The 19,293-nt window shown below is 40.6% G+C and overlaps 1 protein-coding gene across 1 annotated transcript in view; it reads left to right on the top strand.

The window, feature by feature from the left end:
* ALK (ALK receptor tyrosine kinase) overlaps positions 1-19,293 on the top strand; it is a 680,979-nt gene that overhangs the window by 213,625 nt on the left and 448,061 nt on the right. The window contains exon 3 of the mRNA XM_038561183.1: positions 1,980-2,144. Coding sequence (XP_038417111.1) covers positions 1,980-2,144 — 165 coding nt within the window. The remainder of the gene's footprint in view (positions 1-1,979; positions 2,145-19,293) is intronic.

The raw sequence follows: 19,293 nt of genomic DNA, 5'->3' as shown, positions 1-19,293 counted from the left end.
GTTTTCTCCTTGAATTCTGCAATCAAAACCAGGTGGCTGGCAAGCAAGTCTTGAAGATTAAGGCAGCCTGCAATTCATAGACACCAATTCATAGACATAGCAGCAGCTCAGCCCCCAGTGGCAGGTAGAATGGCTTCAAAGCTGATAAAATATGTAGTCAGCAAGTGGCATGTCGACTCAAACAAGGCTAGCTCTGCCCATTTCAGATTGCCATTATAAAGGTGAATTGTCTATATTGTGAAAGGGCGAGTGGTATTAACCTGAGGACCAGAGAGATGGCAGCTCGTGGAGAGCAGCTGGTACATAAATCTCTAGGGGCTGAGAAGCAGAAAGATACTTAATAGAAGTGTAATTGAAGGATTTCCCCCCACTATCACCACCTAAACTTAGTTTGGCTAGTGTCAATGGGAATTATTTTACTCCTACTCTGGGGCAGCACTTAGCTGCCTGTGTGTGTGATAAAGGGAATCCAGTTACAATCAGCTGCCCACACTAGAATTGACCCCCCTTCTCCTCTGTGTTCAGAAATTCTCAACACCAGGCTCATTTTGGAGGTCAAGAGAGCAGGAGCCCCAGAAGCAGCTGTTAAAATGCAAAATGATAATTGGGAGTCAGCACCCATTAGCACCACCACACAGATGGATTTATCAAATTCACTATAACCTTTCTGAGAACAAGGACTTAGGAATCTTTAAAAAGTCAGATCAAGAAAGAGCTTTAAAAAACATCTACTGTAGGTCTCATTTCGTATTTGAGGAACTTAAGGCCCAGAGGGGTTAAGTGTCTTGTTCAAGGGAACCAACAAATCAGTGGCAGAGCTGGAGTTGGAACCCAGGCCTCACTGGGCATTTGTTTAGACCCAATCACCTGGTCTAAAGCCCTGTTTTGCAGTTGAGGGCACGAAGTGCCACATGTGAGAAGAGACTGTTCAAGCCTGGATACCAACCAAAGTCCCCATATTCTAGTCCAGTGGTCTGACCTTCACATCACATTCTTCCTTTCTTCACATCCCCATGGCTGGGGGCAGACAATGAAGTAAAAGGTCGATGAATAATTTGCACTTTGGCACACACTCCACCCATCAGCAAGCTTTGAGAGCCTCCTGGGTACAAAGCACTTTAGCTACTTTGAGTAACGCACACTGAGGAGGGGAAGAAGGTGAGTGTATCTTAGACATAGGGTAAACATGAAATGGTGTGGACACAGGAAGCCCTAGTCAAAGGTTATAAAAACTCCCAGGGCATGGCCTCTTCCTACCTCCCTCTCTTTACCCCATGTCCTCCCCCACCTTCTCCCCAAGAGAGAATGAGCTGGACTCAGTCATAGCCTTGGCCTCCTGGTGAGGAGAGTCCGAAGGGTAGATGATTGGCTGACAGACAGGGCTGTAAGGCCTGCATTCCCTTTGGCCTTCTCTTCTCAGGTAGGGCTTAACCTGGCCAGGATTTTTCCTGAGCATCTACTTACTATAGACAGGCTAATGTATACAGATAACGAATTCTCCTACTAGCTCTTACCGCAAAATCTAGAGGTAGGTGTTACCATCCCCAGTGTATAGGTAAGGAAATTTGAGGCCACACAGGCTGATTTTCTTGCCTGGAGTCAACCCAGACTTAGATGCAGACTTATCTGGTTGCAAAGTCAGGATCCGGCCATTTGGCCTCAGACCCTCTCATGTCACCAGGTAAACTTACAGGATGCAGAACCTCTCCAAGTCCCACCTGTTAGCTCTTGTTTCACCTGCCTTCTCTGAAGATACCTCCCTTAACCTGAATTAATACAAAGAACTCTTTTTTTCTCTCTCTCTTGGTCCCCTTTTCAGCCCTATGGAACTAGGCCAGCTGTGAACCTGACAGCTCACCATCCTGGACAGAGCAAGGGTTGTGGATGAGATGAAAGCTGCCTCGCTGGGGCAGAGGGGTGGGGCTGGAAGGTCTCCTAGGGGAGATGTTTGCTCCACTGACCACTGGCTGTCATTGCAGGTCTGGAGTGCAGCTTTGACTTTCCCTGTGAGCTGGAGTATTCCCCGCCCCTACACGACCTTGGCAACCAGAGCTGGTCCTGGCGCCGCGTCCCCTCTGAGGAGGCCTCCCAGATGGACCTGTTGGATGGGCCTGAGACAGAGCACTCCAAGGAGATGCCCAGAGGTAAGGGTAGAGGCCACCGCAAAGTGTCCTGGCTGGGCCTGGCTGGGGCTTGAATGTCCACTTCTGTTTGCAGTTTTAAGGCTTGCCTGGCCCTGCTTTCATCTGTTTCCTTTGAAACCTGCTTTTAATATCTGCACCATCTATAGGGATACAGGGATCAAGCAGATCCTTTACTCTCTCTCTCACCAAGTAAAGAAATAGGATTTTATAACTGTCTTTCACACAGGTGTAGGAGAAAGTGCTGATCTGTTTATCTATTGGGAATAGAGTTGCCAGGTAAAATTCAGGACATCCATTTAAATCTGAGTTTCTGGTGAACAATAAATGGTTTGTTAGTATAAGTATATCTCATGCAATAGTTGGGGCATACTTACACTTTAAAAACTATTCCAATTTCTAATTATATTAAAAAACTTAAATATAATTGAGCATCTTGCATTTTTACTTGCTAAATATGGCATTTTTAATTTGGAAGGTATTGTATAACTGGGTTAAAAGTTAGTTTCACAGCCATTAATGAATATCCAGACTGCATTGTAGCTTTGCAAGGTACTTCCAGTAGTCCTGAGCTGTTAATGAACATCCCTTTCTGAATTAGTAGGGACCAGAGAAAGTAGGACTGGATAAGTTGTGGGTGCTTATTAAGTATTTGCTGAATATTTAGAGATAGAGGTGGAGGCACTAAGTCCTAGTCTTGCCTTAGGGTCTCACTGTGGCAATCTTAAAGCTTCACAATCCTTGGACCCAGAAAACTCTGCTTACCCAGAATTGACAGCCTACGTTTCTGACTTGTAGGAAGAAATAACCGTTGGCTTGGTAATGGACTTACCCGAACATTCAGAGTCATGCTTCCATTTTGCAAAGCCCTTTCACCTACACTGTTTCATTGGATTCCAATTTTGTGAGAAAGGCAGGCCAGATGAGAAGGTGATGGCTCCAGAGAGGGGAAGCCACTTGCTAAAGATCACACAGTTTGTCTGTGCCAGTTTAGGTCTTGATGTCTGCCGTGATGAGTGCTAGATGAGCATACTTTCTACCACATTGTGTTTCTGTTTTTGCAGTGAAAGCTATGGTGACAGCCTACCTTGGGCCTGGGTCTAGGGGGCAATTATCTCAGGCTCAGGCTACTGCAAATCAAATGGGGACTGAGCTCAATTAAGTTCTGGGTGAGGTTGGAGGTGGCACAGAAATAGCTGATGCCCTCAGGCTGCCTCAAACCCCGAACTCTGAGACTCTCCCAGGCTGACCTTCTTTCTGTTTTTATGACATTTTGGAATTGCTTGACCTTATTTTATATTTTGAGCTGTTTTCACCTGGATACTGATGCATATTGCCCTGGGTAGGGGTTAGTGATGTGTGCAGGTGAGTGGCTCTTAACCTTATACTGCATCTGAATCTTCTGGAGAATTTATACACAGTACTGAGATGATGATTTGATGGATCTAAGATGGAACCTGGAAATCTGTATATTTTTCAATTTTATTATAAAATGTAGCACTAATCTGTGTGCAAGATAGACCATGTGTGCATGGGTTAATGATTACAGCAAAATCAACATTTGTGTTCTCATCACCAAGAGGAAGAATTTGCATGTTGTCAGCCCATTTACAACCTCTTCTGTCGCCCGCCTAGGTCCAGAATCTCTTCCTTCCCTCAGAGGTAACCACTATTCTATGTTCATCGTTCATTTGCTTTTTCTCATGGCCTCATGAGAGGCTACTTACATATATGGCCCCAAACAACTTATCACTGAGGTTTGTAATCTGCTACATAAATGAGATAGTGCCTTTGATTTGTGATTTGTCCATTTTGACGCACGTAGCTGAGGTTCATTTGGTTTTTGATCACTGTGTGAAAATACCACAATTTATCTCTCCTACTGTGCTTAGACATTTGGATTGTTTCTACGGTTTTACTGTTACCAACAGCACTCCTATAAGCATTTTGGCACGTGGCTTTTGGTGCCTGTGCTTGTCCAAGAGTTTCCCTAGAGTAGAGAGTAGGAGTAGAATCGCTGGGCCATAGGGTAAAGCTTCTATTTCAATAGATAGTGCCAACCTATTTTCCAAAATGGTGGCACTAAGTTATACCCCCACTAGTGAGGTGTTAGCATTCCTCCCTGGGACTTTACATCTTCACTAGTACCGGATATTGTCAGACTCGGTCATTTTTGTCCATTTGGTGGATGCAATCCAGTATTTCTTCAGACCTTTAATTTCCATGAGACTCTCCCACTCCCTCTTTTTTTTTTTTTTTAATGTTTTTAGAAGCTTCTCAGGTGATCCTGAGGCATAGCTAGGTTTGTTATACTCTTGATGTAGATCTCCTTGCACACTTAATCTCATTCTCCCTAGGGATGGCTCCAGAGCCCAATCCCCAGCCTCAAGAGGCAGTCCTGGCAGTATCTGCACTTTTGGTCTTTGTAGGTTTTTTATTTGATGACTGTTGACCTGTGAGTATGGTTCAGCGAGATCAGAAAAGAAGGACAAGTAGCAATTGTTCACAGACTTTATAGGAGTCAGGCTCTATAAATTTGAAAGTTGGTGCTTTTTACATTTTTAAACAATTTTGAAAAGAGTGCCAATAGATTGCACGTTGCCACTCTCTGACCTGTTTCTCCTCCTTGATCTGCTATCTTGTGATCTCTGGCATCTGCATATTACCCTGAGTACTAGGAGAAAAACAAAGTGAAGAAGAACATGAGGGAATTAAAAAATAAACACTCACTTCTCGATATTCCTGAGTGTGGAAATCTATCCACGCCTTTATGTTTTTGCAAAGCTGAGTCCCAAGGGCCAGTACCTGCCCTGAATACAAACCTTTTCCCATTAGTTGAATCAGTCAGGACTGGAATACTCATATTGTAGTGAGTAGTGCCAACTTCCGTCTGCCTGAAAAACATTCTGTCTAGCATGGTCATTTGTCACATCACTAAGAATGATGATGTGAGCAGCCATGACAGAAGCCACTGTAGATACACAAGCCCACTTCATCAAGTTCTTTAGTGAAGAAACACATGCAAACACCACTTGAGGGAATCTCACCGCTGTTAGAAACGGGTATTTCTTTTTCCTGAAGTCTAAAAAAGAGATCTGTACTCACATCAGTCTGAGAAACAAGGGACTAGCCTCCCAGCCTTTGTAGGAACACTTCTGGCAATTCATGGAGAGGTGCTCAGAGCTTCTAGTAATGGGCTGCTCATTGCTTTTTGCTTCAACTAATTATATCCTTACCTGTTCCCTGAAGTAGGGTTGATCCTTATGAAGCAAGATGATGTATCTTAATGTTTCTTGATCATCGGGGAATGAGGTGAGGGTGAAAGGAGAGATGACATGCCCAATTTGCATAGCACCAAAGCAAGGACCTACATCTCAGTCCTAACTGCCATCTCTTTGGAGTCTCACTTACTCTGTCATTTCGGCAGAGGGATGCTAGTGGTAGAAATAAGAAGGAGTAATGGGGTGCCCTTTAGGGTAGTGTAGTCAATAGAGATTTTTTTAAAACTCAACATTTATTGGTTGGATGGTATTTAGACTCTATTGCAATATTTCTTGTCAGGGAATACAGAAAGACCAGAAAAAGGCAGTGAGATAATACCAATCACAGATAATGAACTGTAAGAGTATAAATTCTGAATGATTTTAATTTATAGCCCCTGTAGCTGAGAATAATAAGGAAGATACAATTCAGAGCAGCAAGATAATAAAAAGTGATGATCTGATGGAACACAATATTATAAATTAATAAAATCTTGAGGAATCATCAGGTTGAGGCATTCTGTGACTTTTTAAGAAGTGCCAGGGGCCTGTTTGACATCTACTACTTCCCATGTTTTGGAATATAGTCACATTTTTCTTTTCCAGCAAGATAAGATCCTAGTCTCCAACAGAAATACTTGCTTTCAAATGGAAAACAGATTAGCAGCAGCTCTTCCCCTAAACCCCTCCACCAACCCTCAGTCATAAGTATACCCAGGAAGAATGGGAGAAGACTCAGCTGGGAGAGGCTGACCTCCTTCCTGTATCCACCTCAGTTCTCCTCCAGAGAACTGATTTTCAAGTCATTGTTTTGGTTTGGTTTTTGTCTTCTCTGACTGACTTATTTGGCTTAGTATTATACTCTCTAGCCATACGATTTTGTTCATATGTGAAATTTAAGAAACAAAACAAACAAGCAAAGGAAAATAAAAGAGAAAAAAACCAAGAAATAGACCCTTAACTATAGAGAACACACTGATGGTCACCAGAGGGGAGGCTGATGGGGGAATGGGTGAAAAAGGTGATGGGGATGAAGGAAGTCACTTGCGAGGAGCACTAGGTGATGTATGGAAGTGTTGAATCACCATATCATACACCTGAAACTAATATAACACTGTGCCTTAACTATACTGAAACTAAAACAAAACAAAACAAAACAAAACAAAAAACCAGATGGCTTGGTTTTCAGAAGGCTGAGAAACGTTGTCCTACAGTTCTGAAATGGCTAATGATGCTGCCACAGCTAACAAGGGTACTGTAAACCCTAAGTGGGGTCATTCAGATTTTGAGTTCACTCCTGTTATAGGCCTTTTGCATTAGTTTCTTTTAGCTGTTGTAACGAATAAATACAACCTGGGTGGCTCAAAACAACATAAATTTACTTTATCCCAGTTCCAGAAGCTAGCAGTGTGGAATCAAGGTGTGATCAGGGTTGGTACCTTCTGGAGTCTCTGCAAGAGTATGCATTCCAGGCCTGGTTACCTAGCTTCTGGTGGCTGCTGGTATATCAGTGCTCCTTTGCCTGTAGATACATCAGTCCAATCCCTGCCTCCAACTCCACATGGCATTCTCCTCAATTCTCAAATCTGTCACTTATAGGCTCATATGTCACTGGATTTAGGACCCACTGTAAAAGCAGCGTAATCTCATCTCAGGATCCTTAATTACATTTGCAAAGACCTTGTTTCCAAATAAGATCACTTTCACAGGTACCAGAGATTAGGGCCTGGACGCATCTTTTGGGGACCACGGTTGAACCTACTACACACTGATTTTTCTCCCCATGTGTGTGGATTGGCTTGTGGATCTTATGTGTCTCTCCCTGTGCTTGTGGGCTTTTAGACCCTTTCAGAACTTAGATTAGGTGATTTCAGAGAAGCCCAGATTAATACCAGCATTTCTTCTCCTTCCTTTAATTCCTTCCCCTGCCCCAAGTGTTTGCAAAAGTCTGTTCTTAAAAGTCTGAGCACTTCTCAGATTGGCTCTATCCTAGGAGTAGCTTGAACCTGGTAACTGGACCACATTTTGAGCTGCAGGCACCATGCTGATAGACAGTTTCTCTCAGGGTACATCCCCCTCTGCACCCGTAGCCACTGGGGGGCTGCAGCTGGTGGACTAAGCTGGCTAGGAGTCTCATGCTCTGACTTGAACCCTTTGTGGTATTGCCAAGCAACTGGAGGGATGAAAGTCTGCCCCGCACTTCCTCTTTCACCCAGCGGAACTTGTCATTAGCCACCCATTTCTACTGCTCTCGGGCTTCGTTGGCTAACCAAGTGGGACCTCATAAATTAGCCTCTTCAGTGGTTGATAACCCACATGTGCGTGGTTTACAGCTCTTTCCAAAGAGGAAGTTCCACAGGTGAAGACAGGGAGGAGGTGGAAGGACAGGCTGTCAGGGAGATAGAGCTGGGAGGAGTTCCAGCACTGGAGCATCATTGATAGCACACTCTGGAAGCACCCCTCCTATCCCCGATGTGTGGTGTTGTAGAGGTGAAATGTGCTAATGCATGCTTAAAGTCAGCTGCTTCCTGCCCACAGGGTTTAGTGGTCACCTTTGAGGTGACCTGGTTCATGGGACAGTCAGTAATTACTCACCTCACTTTGGATAAGCAGCCTCTAGCAAAGACCTCTGGTTTTAGGGTGTTGAAGCTGAAAGAGTGGTCAGGAGAGAAAGGCAAACTGGGATAGAAAAGAAATACAATTGGAGTGACAGATACACATACACACACACACATGCACACAGTAACACACATCCCCCAGGACAGAACAATGCTTTTTTTTCTTTTCATTTGTTTCAAACAGGATGATCTAAAAGGAGATTGTCTATGCAAAGCATTCTTGGCCTCCAGCCCTCAAGAGCTCCCTTCCTATGCTACTTGCTCTGTCTACTATGAAGTTACTTTTTTAAGGCAGTGGTCTCTAAACTTTATTATATGCCTCATCAGTAAAATATTTCTGACCATGCACCCCTACTAATGTATGTATTTGATATATACAATATATTCAAGCTAGGCAGGCCTAGCTCTTATGGTATCTCTGACTCATAAGTTTCAAAGATCCTTTAGGGTCTTTCTCAGACTCTATATGGTTTAGAGAAGAAGAAAATAACTTTCTTGGGCCAAGTGCTAATAATAATACAAACTCAACCCTCAAGAATCAAAAGATACCTTTCTCTATAGACTACCTGACAGACTGAAGGAACTGAGTTGCAACTAAATGTTTCCTATTGGGTTATCTAAAAAACTATCTTGGTGGTGGTGTTTATGATGGCGAAAAACTGGAAATCATTTAAACACTCAAACAATGAGGAATTAGTTAAATAAAACATGTTATTTCTAGATTACTGAATGGTCGATGGTTTATATTTTCTTCTGTTTGCTTTGGTGTTTTTCAAACTTGAGTTCATGAACATGTATTACCTTTATGATAAGATAAAACATGCTTTTTTTAATACAAGGGGATCAAAAATTCTCATTTGAGGCTATGTTCTATTGAATTATTTTAGATTTTTGGGAGGAAGAATTAAAAGCATGGTAAGCATTTTCTGCCACAACAACCATCAAAAAAGCCAACACTGCTGACTATGGTGGGATAGACAAGTAAACAGACAAACAGGTTGTTTTTCTGCCTGCCTAGGTAGCATACATTCACATTATCCTACAAATATAGGGCACCCCCACACCACCCTTTTTCTGCTTGACTTGTCATTGAAGGGTGGATAAGGATAACCATGGAAACCAAATGTGCATCAGGTTCAAGAATGGGTAACAAGTGCATCATTGTAAGCAGGAGTGGCATATTCTATTTCAGTTGAATTTTTGTCTGTTCAGACATACAAGAAGGGTTCAGAGTAGTCATTCCTTTCATTTGAGCTAACTTCTCATCATAGTAATTTGCTGAGGGGATTTGTAGCCTCTTGCCCATGCCCCTTTTCTGGAACTCATCATGAGAAGCCACATTAGTTTTCTGGTGCTGCTTGCAGAAATGTGTCCCTCATCTCCTGAGCAATGAAGTCACTGGGCCTTGAATTCTGACCCTTGAGAAAACCCTTCAACAAGCTGTGACTTGTGATTCTTTCATTTTAATCAGATTCTGGTGTCAACCTGGCAACACTTGAGCTCCAGAGGGGGACTTGCCTTAGTGAGCCAGAATACTTTCAGGGTGTCTGTAAAGTCCTCTCTGTCAAGACAAGCCTCTCCCACAGTATTACCTCTGCCTTTTAAAGAGCCTTTATTGGGAAGAAATGGATTGTGATTGGTGAAGATTATGCACCCCTTTACTTGAGCTTAATAGCCTGCCTACAGGGCATGAAGAGTAAGAAAGAAGGACAAGTGTTGGAAGGAGAAGGGCTCTCCATCTCAGCTCTAAAGGATGTCACTTTACCTCTGCACCCCTTGGGTTCCTAATCTGTAGGGTAAAGGTCTTGGACTGGACTGTCACTAAGGCTATTCTTACTCCGATATGAGACTGGGGAGTAAGCATATCCATTGCAAATGATGGCCATGTACCTGGTACAAATCTGTGAGCCACAGATATCCCCATTATCCAAAATTTAGTCATGACCCCTGGAAGCTATACAGCTCCATGGCTCAAGTCATTCTTTGGGCCATGGCATCAAGATGGGAGTACTGACCCTAGAAACTTTTGTGGCATCATGGAGGGAAGAAAGAGTACCTCCTGTATCTATTAGCAATTAGATGAATTTGTCAGGTTGGCTCTTTGGGGCTGGTGATCCTGAGGAATATTCACAGCATAGGACTTTGGGCTAGTGTAACATAAAATGATTACCACCCAGAGAAGTCCTAATTCCTGGAACCTGTGAATATGTTATCTTATAGGGCAAAAGGGACTTTGCAGATGAGATTATTCTGGATTATATGTGTGGGTTTAATGGAATCACAGGGGTCCTAATATGTGAAAAAGGGAGGCAAGAGGATCAGAATCAGAGCACATGTGATGATGGAGGCAGTGGCCAGAGAGAGACAGAGATTTGAAGATCACTATGTGTTAATGTGTTTCAATTTTTTGAAACATATATTTCTTCATTTCTTAAGCCAACAATTGGTAAACTCCTACTGAATTCAGGGCACTGCAGATTAAAATCAAAGTCAGGCGATGTCTAAAATCAAGGGGGGTTCAGTTCCATGTAAAGCAGCAATACAGCTGCTACTGGCCCTGAAGGTAGAGGAAGAGGTCATGGGAGAAGGAATGCTACCAGCTTCTAGAAGCGGAAAAGGCAAGAAAGTGAATCCTCCCTTGAATCTCATCTAGAAGGAAGGCAGCTCACCAACCCATGTTAGGCTTCTGACCTCCAGAACTATAGGATAATAAATGTGTATTATTTTAAGCCTCTAAGTTTCTGGTAACTTGATACAGCAGCAGTAAGAAACTAGTATCACTGGTCTTAACCACGTTTGGAGGAAAAGTGATGGTCTTGGGATATGATTCTAGGGAGGACAGGGCTCAGAGGACTGAGAGACAGGTCTTAGAGACACATTTCCTTCTAGAGACTGTAGATGTTTTCTGACGAGTAATCGTTGGAAGGCAGTCTGCAAACTGCTCCCCTCCACTGGGAATAGAACAGACATCTCTGTGCACCAGAAATGGAACAGAAATAGCAGCAGCAGGAGCTGAGGCTAGAAGTGGCAGCCTGACGTGGCAGATGTTCTACGAGTTGGGCTCCTGTGGGTAAGAAGGACTGAGGGTACCTGGGGCAGGAGCCTGGAGAGGCTCATTTTTCAAAATGGAATGAGCTGAGATGAGGCTGCCTTACCCATGGAAGGAAGCTGTGATGTTTCCCAGGACAGTTTCTGCAAAGCTCCTGTGTGAGGTGGCTGGAGGAGGCAGTGAAGGCACACTCCAGGGACCAGCCCTTAGCTCTGCCCCATATGAACTGGCAAGAGCTACAGTCTGCAAAGTACTTTTTCACCCATCATCACATCTGATTCTCACAACATGGCAAGATGGACACTGTTAGCATGACTAAATGTATATAGATTGGTATTGAGGCTAAATAGTAAGCTTCAAAGGGAGGAAACGAGGTCTTTCTCATTCACTGTGATGTCCCAAGAACCTGGCCCAAGGCCCAATATAAAATAAATGTTCATTAAGCATTTCTTGACCCACAGATGGGAGCTTAGAGAAATGAAGTAAATTGCTCAAGTCTACAAAGCTGGTACATGGCAGAGCCAGATCTGGAATTCCAATTTTTGAACATCAAATCCCATGTCTTTTCCATTATACCCAACTGGTCCTAAAACACAATGTTTCCCAGGGCCTACTACTGTGTGAGACTCACTCTCATTAAAGGTCTGGCGGTACATTCAGCTCATGACATTGACCACATGCCAGTGATTCCGGGGAGGCACTCTCAGTTCTATGACACAACTAGTTTATGCTCACTGTGGTGTCTGATAAAGGCAGCATCTTCACAAGGGTCTTGGGAAGCCCACTCTCTCTCTATCTTCTCTGCAGGTGGCCAGAGTGAGGGGTGCTGCCTGAGGCCAGCACAGCACGAAGCTTGCTGTCCAGGCTACACGGTGATGCAATTAGTGTAAGAAGGTGGGATCAGGTTATTGCACCAGTGCTGCCCTTTAGAAATGGAAGGAGCACTGTGCTGGGTGTCAGGAGTGGGAGGCCTGCCCTTGGCTAACATGTGAGCTCATGCTTCAGTTTTTTAACTGGTAAATCGAGTAGGTAAGACAAGATAATCTCTAACAGTATGGGAACCTGTCTTTCTGACTTCCTTATTTCTTCTTCTTAAGAACCTTTTATTAGCGGAGTTTTTAGCCTCACTGATTTCTATATATCAAATGATTCAGATAAGATACATCTTAAAGAAATATGGGCTCTGCTTAAGAAAAGTCATGAACCGCTCTGAATTTATGCTTGAAAAGAATTGAAGGAAAGCCAGGGCCTTGCAAAGAGAAATAAAATAAAATTCTCTTGAATGGGGATAACAACAGTGTAATTCTACTTAGAGTGGAAAGATAATCTTTACTCATCCAAGATGGAGAAAGACTGGTTCAATGTAAGTTGTAGAGAGATCTGGGGGTCATCGACCCCTGTGGCTGTCTTTCCTGACTTGTTATAAAAATCAATGGAAATAATGCATGAGAAACTCTGTAAACAGGAAAATGACATAGGAAAGTAATATATAGCCCAGTCTGACAGTAGTTATCCCAGCCACACAGGCTGAAATAAAGGGTTCAGCTCTGTCTTGATTTAAGAATCTTGACCCTAAAAGACAGGAGGTTTATTCATCCCAGGTATCCATGTATCACATCTCTAGGGGTATTTTTAAACTTAGGACTTTTGGGACATGAAAACAAATGTGCTAAGAATGACTGAGCCCTCTCTAGCAATGATAACCATGCACATTTGCAAATGGAATTGCAGTAGATTCTGCAGAATGCATGGGGGTTCAGATTTTAGTGTCCAAATCTCCCCACTTAAGGATTATTAAGAATCTTTAAGATGGGTGACTACAATAGTAGTCCAGATTATTTCCTTCTAAAGCATTATGATCTATTTTGATTCTTTCCACTTTTTGCTTTAGGATTTTTAGTACTAATTAGTAGTCATGCTTGATCAAAACACACTTGTTGGGTATCAGGTCTTTCTTAGTTGATTTTATTATTTAGAAATATGCTTGATGCCAGGTTTGTTTTGTTAATGAAACTGGTTGCATGCATGCACAGTGTGGCAGCCCTCTGTTTCTCTGTTACAGAGTACCCTGGCTCATAGCTGTGTTCTCTTTGGCAACTATCTTCTCTCTGATATGATCAGCATTCTCCAAACTGGAAGCAATGGAAAGGGCATTTGAGATATTATGCTGGCAATAAGGAATGATTTATTCTTTATAAATGAAATGAGAGTGATCAAAACTGAGAGTGCCTAAAATGGGAACGGTCTTCTCATAAAGTAGATAGGCATTAAATTCACTTCTGTAACAATGGCATAAGATGCTCCTTCTTAATACCCTCATCTGCAATATTGCTTGGACTGCACAAATACAAAGTATTATTAAGATATCAGTCATTGCTTTTAATTCTAGGAAACAAACTCTGGGTTGTTAGAGGCAAGGTGGAAGGGGGAATGGGGTAACTGGGTGATGGGCATTAAGGAGGGCACATGATGTAATGAGCAGTGGGTGTTGTATGCAACTGATGAATCACTGAATTCTACCCCTGAAACTAATAATAATTTTTTTGAAAAGATGTTATTCATTGCATTATATATTCCCCCTCTCTTAAGAATTCTTTTTTTAAAGACTTTTATTTATTTATTCATGAGAGATACAGAGAGAGGGGCAGAGACATAGCCAGAGGGAGAAGCAGGCTCCCTGCAGGAAAACCGATGCAGGACTCAATCCCAGGACCCCGGAATCATGACCTGAGCCAAAGGCAGATACTCAACCACTGAGCCACCCAGGTGCTCCAAGAATTCTTTTTTTCCTCACATCATCTACAACTCTGGAAGCAGAATAGGGAGGATCAGCAGGATTGGCTGTCACATGGACTGGAAGAAGGCTTCACCTACCAATAAAGACAGATTCAGACATGTTGGCCTTTTGCGTGACACAGATATAAGGAAAAATTTGAGAAACATTGCTTGTTAGAGAAACAAGAAAGTTAGACAAATTCTTGAAGTCCTCTGCTTCATGAGGAAATAAATAAAATAAAAACCAATGCTGCTAGAAAAATCAACTGAGTCAATTGGCTTCTTTATCCCTGGGGTCAAAGGCAAGACAAGAAATCAGTGTCCTTCAGAAAGGAACTAGATGCCTAGATCAAGTGAAAGAAGGATTCTGAAGGAGTCCTGAGTCTTTCAGAGGGATTTAGAAATTGAGTTTCTGCAGGAAATCTAATTAGTAATACTCTTCCCAACATTCTCACTAACAGCAGCATCAGCCTACAACTTATTTTTAATTCATGTTTCCATAAATGCATGAGTAAAATCAATGAGCCCATTTACTCTGAAAGGGGAAAGAAAAAATAATGTGAGCATAGAGGAGAAACAACCAAGGGACATGAAATTGATAATGAGCTTTTGTGTGAGCATATTTATTGGACCAGCTCAAGATTAAGGATTTGGCCTTCACTTAGATGATCTAGAATTGAGGGAAGGAAAGGCAACAGGAGTCAATGTTCAGGTACCAGCTAGACTATATGACATTTTTATGTGAATTAGAAAAAAACTTGCTTTCTCTGGGTGAAGAATTAGGAAAAGATGCCTCCTCTGGATAGATCCAGTGAGTGCTAGAACTCATAGCTTGAGAAGAGAGCATAAGCTGAATTTCAGCCCTACTTGTTCACCCACTCAACATATTTGTGTAGGGCACAAATCACCCAAGTTTGTATAATGACCCTGTTAATGTTTATTAAAGGCTTACTTTATGCCAAGCACTTATCATGCTTTGCCTTATATGATCTCACAATAACTCCATAAAAAAGTTTCAGAAACATGAATATCCATGTTTCAGACTATAGACTTACAGAAGTAAGGTAAGGTAAGACTTCCAGCCATGGCTAAGTGAAGAGACTGGCAAATTATTTCCCCAAAAAGCAATGATAAAGATGGAAAAAGTTGATGAAAACAACCATTTGAATGCTCTGAAAAATTGAATGTAATGATCTGAGAAGCATTTGTGTTTAAGAAACTGATGAACTTCTGTCTTCCCTGCAGAGTGTGGTTGCAGATAAGATCCAGGTGAGAACCATGGGAATCAGTGGCATTCTGATCTGGTGCTTTCTCCTGTCACCAACTCTGTCTATAGAGAGGTCCTGCCAAAGCAGGATAAATCATGAAGACCAACAACTTCTATGCTGCCGTGGAAGGTGACTTGCTATATTTGGAGCAGTATTGTAGGTTAAAGTCATAATCTGTGATGCAGCTAGCTGGAGACTCTATCATGGTCAGGGCAGGTATATTCATGATTAAGACTATCTGTATTCCCAATGGAGATGGGGAAAGTTCCAAGCTATCCATAGCCTTCTAGCTCCTCCTTTGAATCTACATACATGCAGAAGATACATCAGCATCCTGAGCATTTAATGCACTCCCATAGCCACACACTGGAAAAATACTTGTTCACTCACTCAACATATTTGTGTAGGGCACAAATCACCCAAGTGTGTATAATGACCCTGATAATGTTTATTAAAGGCTTACTTTATGCCAAGCACTTATCATGCATTGCCTTATATGATCTCATCTTATAAGATCTCAAGATCTTAGAAGTTTTACTGGTTCAAGGTGTTTGAGCACATCCTCTGTCTGAATATTTGCAGACCACTAAGCTATACATGGATGAAGCATAGGAAGCCAGACTTAAAATTAAAAGCAAAACACTGAAACAATGGCAAGAACAACAATAGCAACAACAAAGCTAGAATAAGACATCATAAGGAGAGAAAGCCATTTACCAATATCCCTCATGAACATAGATATGGAGTCCATAAAAAAATACTAGCAAACAAAATTCAACAACAAATGGAAAGGATGTTACTGTGATCAATTGGAACTTATCCAGGAATGCAAAGTTGGCTTAATATCCATAAAACAATCAGTATAATACATACATCATATTAATAAGACTAAGAACATCAACCATAAGACCACCTCAGTAGACACAGAAAAGGCATTTGGCAAAATCCAACATCCACCGATGATGAAATCTCTTTACAAACAAGGAAAAAAGGGAATTTCCCAAACTTGATAAATAATATCTATGGAAAAATCCACACCTAACAACATATATAATAAAAGATTGAAAGCTTTCCCTTAAGATTGGGAGCAAGGTAAGGATGTCTGCTTTCATTACTTCTGTTCAACAACGCACCTAGCCAGCACAATAAAAAAAAGAAAAAGAGAAATATGAAGGAAGGAAGGGAGGAAAGGAGGGAGAAATGAAAGGTATACAGCTTGAAAAGGAAAAAATGTAATTTTCTTTATTAGCAGGTTACATAATCTTTTATTTATAAAATCCAAAATAATTCACAAAAAAACAAAAAGTCATAGAACAAATAAATGAATTGAGCAAGATTACGGGATACAAAATCAATATAAATCAGTTATATCTATTGTATAACAACAAACAAAAATAAAATTCTCAGAAGGAAATTAAGAAAACAACTCAAACGATGAAAGCATCAAAAAAGAAGAAAATACTCAGGGCTAAATTTAACAAAGGAAGTGTCAACTTTGCACACTAAAAATTATAGCATGTTGCTGAAAGAAATCATGGATAATCTAAACAAAAAGGGAGATACTAGATTTTCATGGATTGAAAACCTCAATAGTGTTGAGATGGCGTTTCTCACCAAATTTATCTGTAAAGTCAATGAAATCCCTAAGTCCCAACAGTCTCTCTTTTTTTTTTTTTTACTTTTTTGGTAGCCTAAAATTTATATGAAAATGCAAAGGACCTAGAATAGACAAAACAATTTTATAAAGGAGGGAAAAAGTGGAAAAATTTGGAGGATTTCTGCTATCTGATTTCAGAACTTATTATAAGACCAAATTAATAAACATAATGTAATATTGGGTCAAGGAAAGGCTATACGTCAGTAGAACAGAATGGAGAGTACAGAAATAAATCCTTACATTTATCATCAGTTGATTTTTAACAAAGGTGCCTAGACAATCTGATGGGGGAAAAGATAGCCTTTCAGCAAATAGTGCTGGGATAATTGGATATCCCTATACAAAAAACTAAACTTTTACACTCTGTATACAAAAAATAAACTTTGTATACAAAAAATGAACTCAAAATGAGTCAGAGACCTAAATGTAAGAGCTAAAACTATACAGTTTCTAGAAAAAAATAGAAATCCTTGTGACTTTGGTTGGAAAAATAGTTCTTAGATATGATACTAAAATCATAATCAATAAAAGAAGATAGAGATCTAAACTTTTCTACTAAAAGACATCATTGAGAAAATGAAAGAACAAACCACAGACTGGGAAAAAATATTTGCAATCACATATTATATAAAGGACTTATATCTGGAATATATAAATAATTCTTATAATTTAATAATGATTAAAGCCCAATTAAAATTGTGAATCATATCATTTTAGTAAGAATTAAGATAATGCACTACAGCTCTCTTTGGCACAGCATCTGGCATGTAATAAGTACTTAGTAAATGGCAATGATAGCTATGATAAAAAATACTAATTTGAGGTGTCACATGCATCCCAAAGTTTATAGCAGCATTATCTGCAATAGCTGAATTATGGAAATAGACCAAGTGTCCATCAACAAATGAATGGATAAAGAAAATGTGTTATATACATACAATGGAATATTACTGAGCCATCAAAAGAATGAAATCTCACCATTTGCCATGACCTGAATGGAGTTAGAGAGTATTATGCTAAGCGAAATAAGTCAGTGAGAGAAAGACAAACACCATATGATTTCATTCATATGTGGAATTTAGGAAACAACAAATGAGCAAAGGGGAAATAAAGAGGGAGAGAGATAAACCAAGAAACAGACTATTAACTATAGAGAACACACTGATGGTCACCAGAGAGAAAGGGTGGGGAAGATGGGCAAAACAGGTGAGGGAGATTAAGGAGGGCACTTGTGATGAGCATGAAGTGATGTATGGAAGTGTTGCATCACTATATTATACACCTGAAACTAATATTACACGTATATTAACTAATGGGAATTTAAATAAAAACTAAAAAAAAAACAGTTATTAATATTTTGTAAATGAACCAGCTGAATTCTGGAGAAGGTGAAGAACTTGCTTCAGGACACTCAGGCTGCAGCTTGCAATGCCCAAGGAGGTTTTAGAAAATTGCACTGGGCTAGTGAAAGGTGCTTCTCTGGGACATCTCTTCATTCAAAGGGATGGGGCCTCCACTGAGTTCCTGTTCCATCAAATTCTGCTGGTAAGGGAGGCTGGGGGAGAGGGAGAGGGAGAAGCAGTCTGCCTTTAGGGGCAACTTTTATGGTCTTACAGTTCTCCTCTCTCTTGATTTTCATTAGTATTTAGACGTTATTCGTGTTGACATTGTTTGGAATAGAGAAAAATATGCAAACTACTTTAGATACCCATTAACAGGGACTGGCCAAATTAACTAGAATTTAATTACACAAGTAATACATTCTTATTGTGAAAAAATTTTAGGCAGATTAAGTACTGACATGGAAAGCTATTGATATATAGTCAAATGAAAAATGTAGGTTGTAAGACAGTATGCATGTTATGGCCTCATTTTGTTTTGTATGTGTTTATTTAGACATGGAAAATATTCTGGAAGCAAATAGATCAAACCAGTATTACCAGTTATTTCTGGAGAGTGGAATTTGCCTGGAGAGGCAAAAGGAGAATGCACATTTTTATCAGAATTTTTTCACATATTTCTTTTGTAATTAAAAACTAAAGAAAAGAAATATAACATTTTAATATGTTTTTATTTAAAAGTCCTATTTGCTTTCCATTAAAAAAAAATAAGGTGACTTACTTAAAGTCATACAGCTAGTAAATGGCATGTTTAGGATTTGAACTCAGATCTGTGCCTTCTCCATCATATCATCAATATCAAAAAAATATATATCATCAATATCATCATTCTTCAGATGAGAAATTAGAAAGCATTTCCTAAGCATAATGCTGTGAATCACTGAGTCAGTTATCAAAAGAAGTCTCAGACTTTCCTGTTATGGGAGACTTTGAATAGTGCATTATGGTCTGAAATGGTTCAGGAAGGTGATAGAGCCTTTAGAAGAAGCCTTTAGAAGTGACTCCTGGCAGCCCCTTGCTGATTCTTCTGTGATTTGACAAAATAAGGAAATACCGTTCCGTTGATAGCATCAAATTAGGTAGCAAACTTTCAAAGCAGTCGTGGAAAAAGGAATCCTAGAAACG

Source organism: Canis lupus, chromosome 17 (assembly GCF_011100685.1).
Source record: "Canis lupus familiaris isolate Mischka breed German Shepherd chromosome 17, alternate assembly UU_Cfam_GSD_1.0, whole genome shotgun sequence".
NCBI lineage: Eukaryota > Metazoa > Chordata > Mammalia > Carnivora > Canidae > Canis > Canis lupus.
This window is presented reverse-complemented; position numbering and strand designations above follow the sequence as displayed.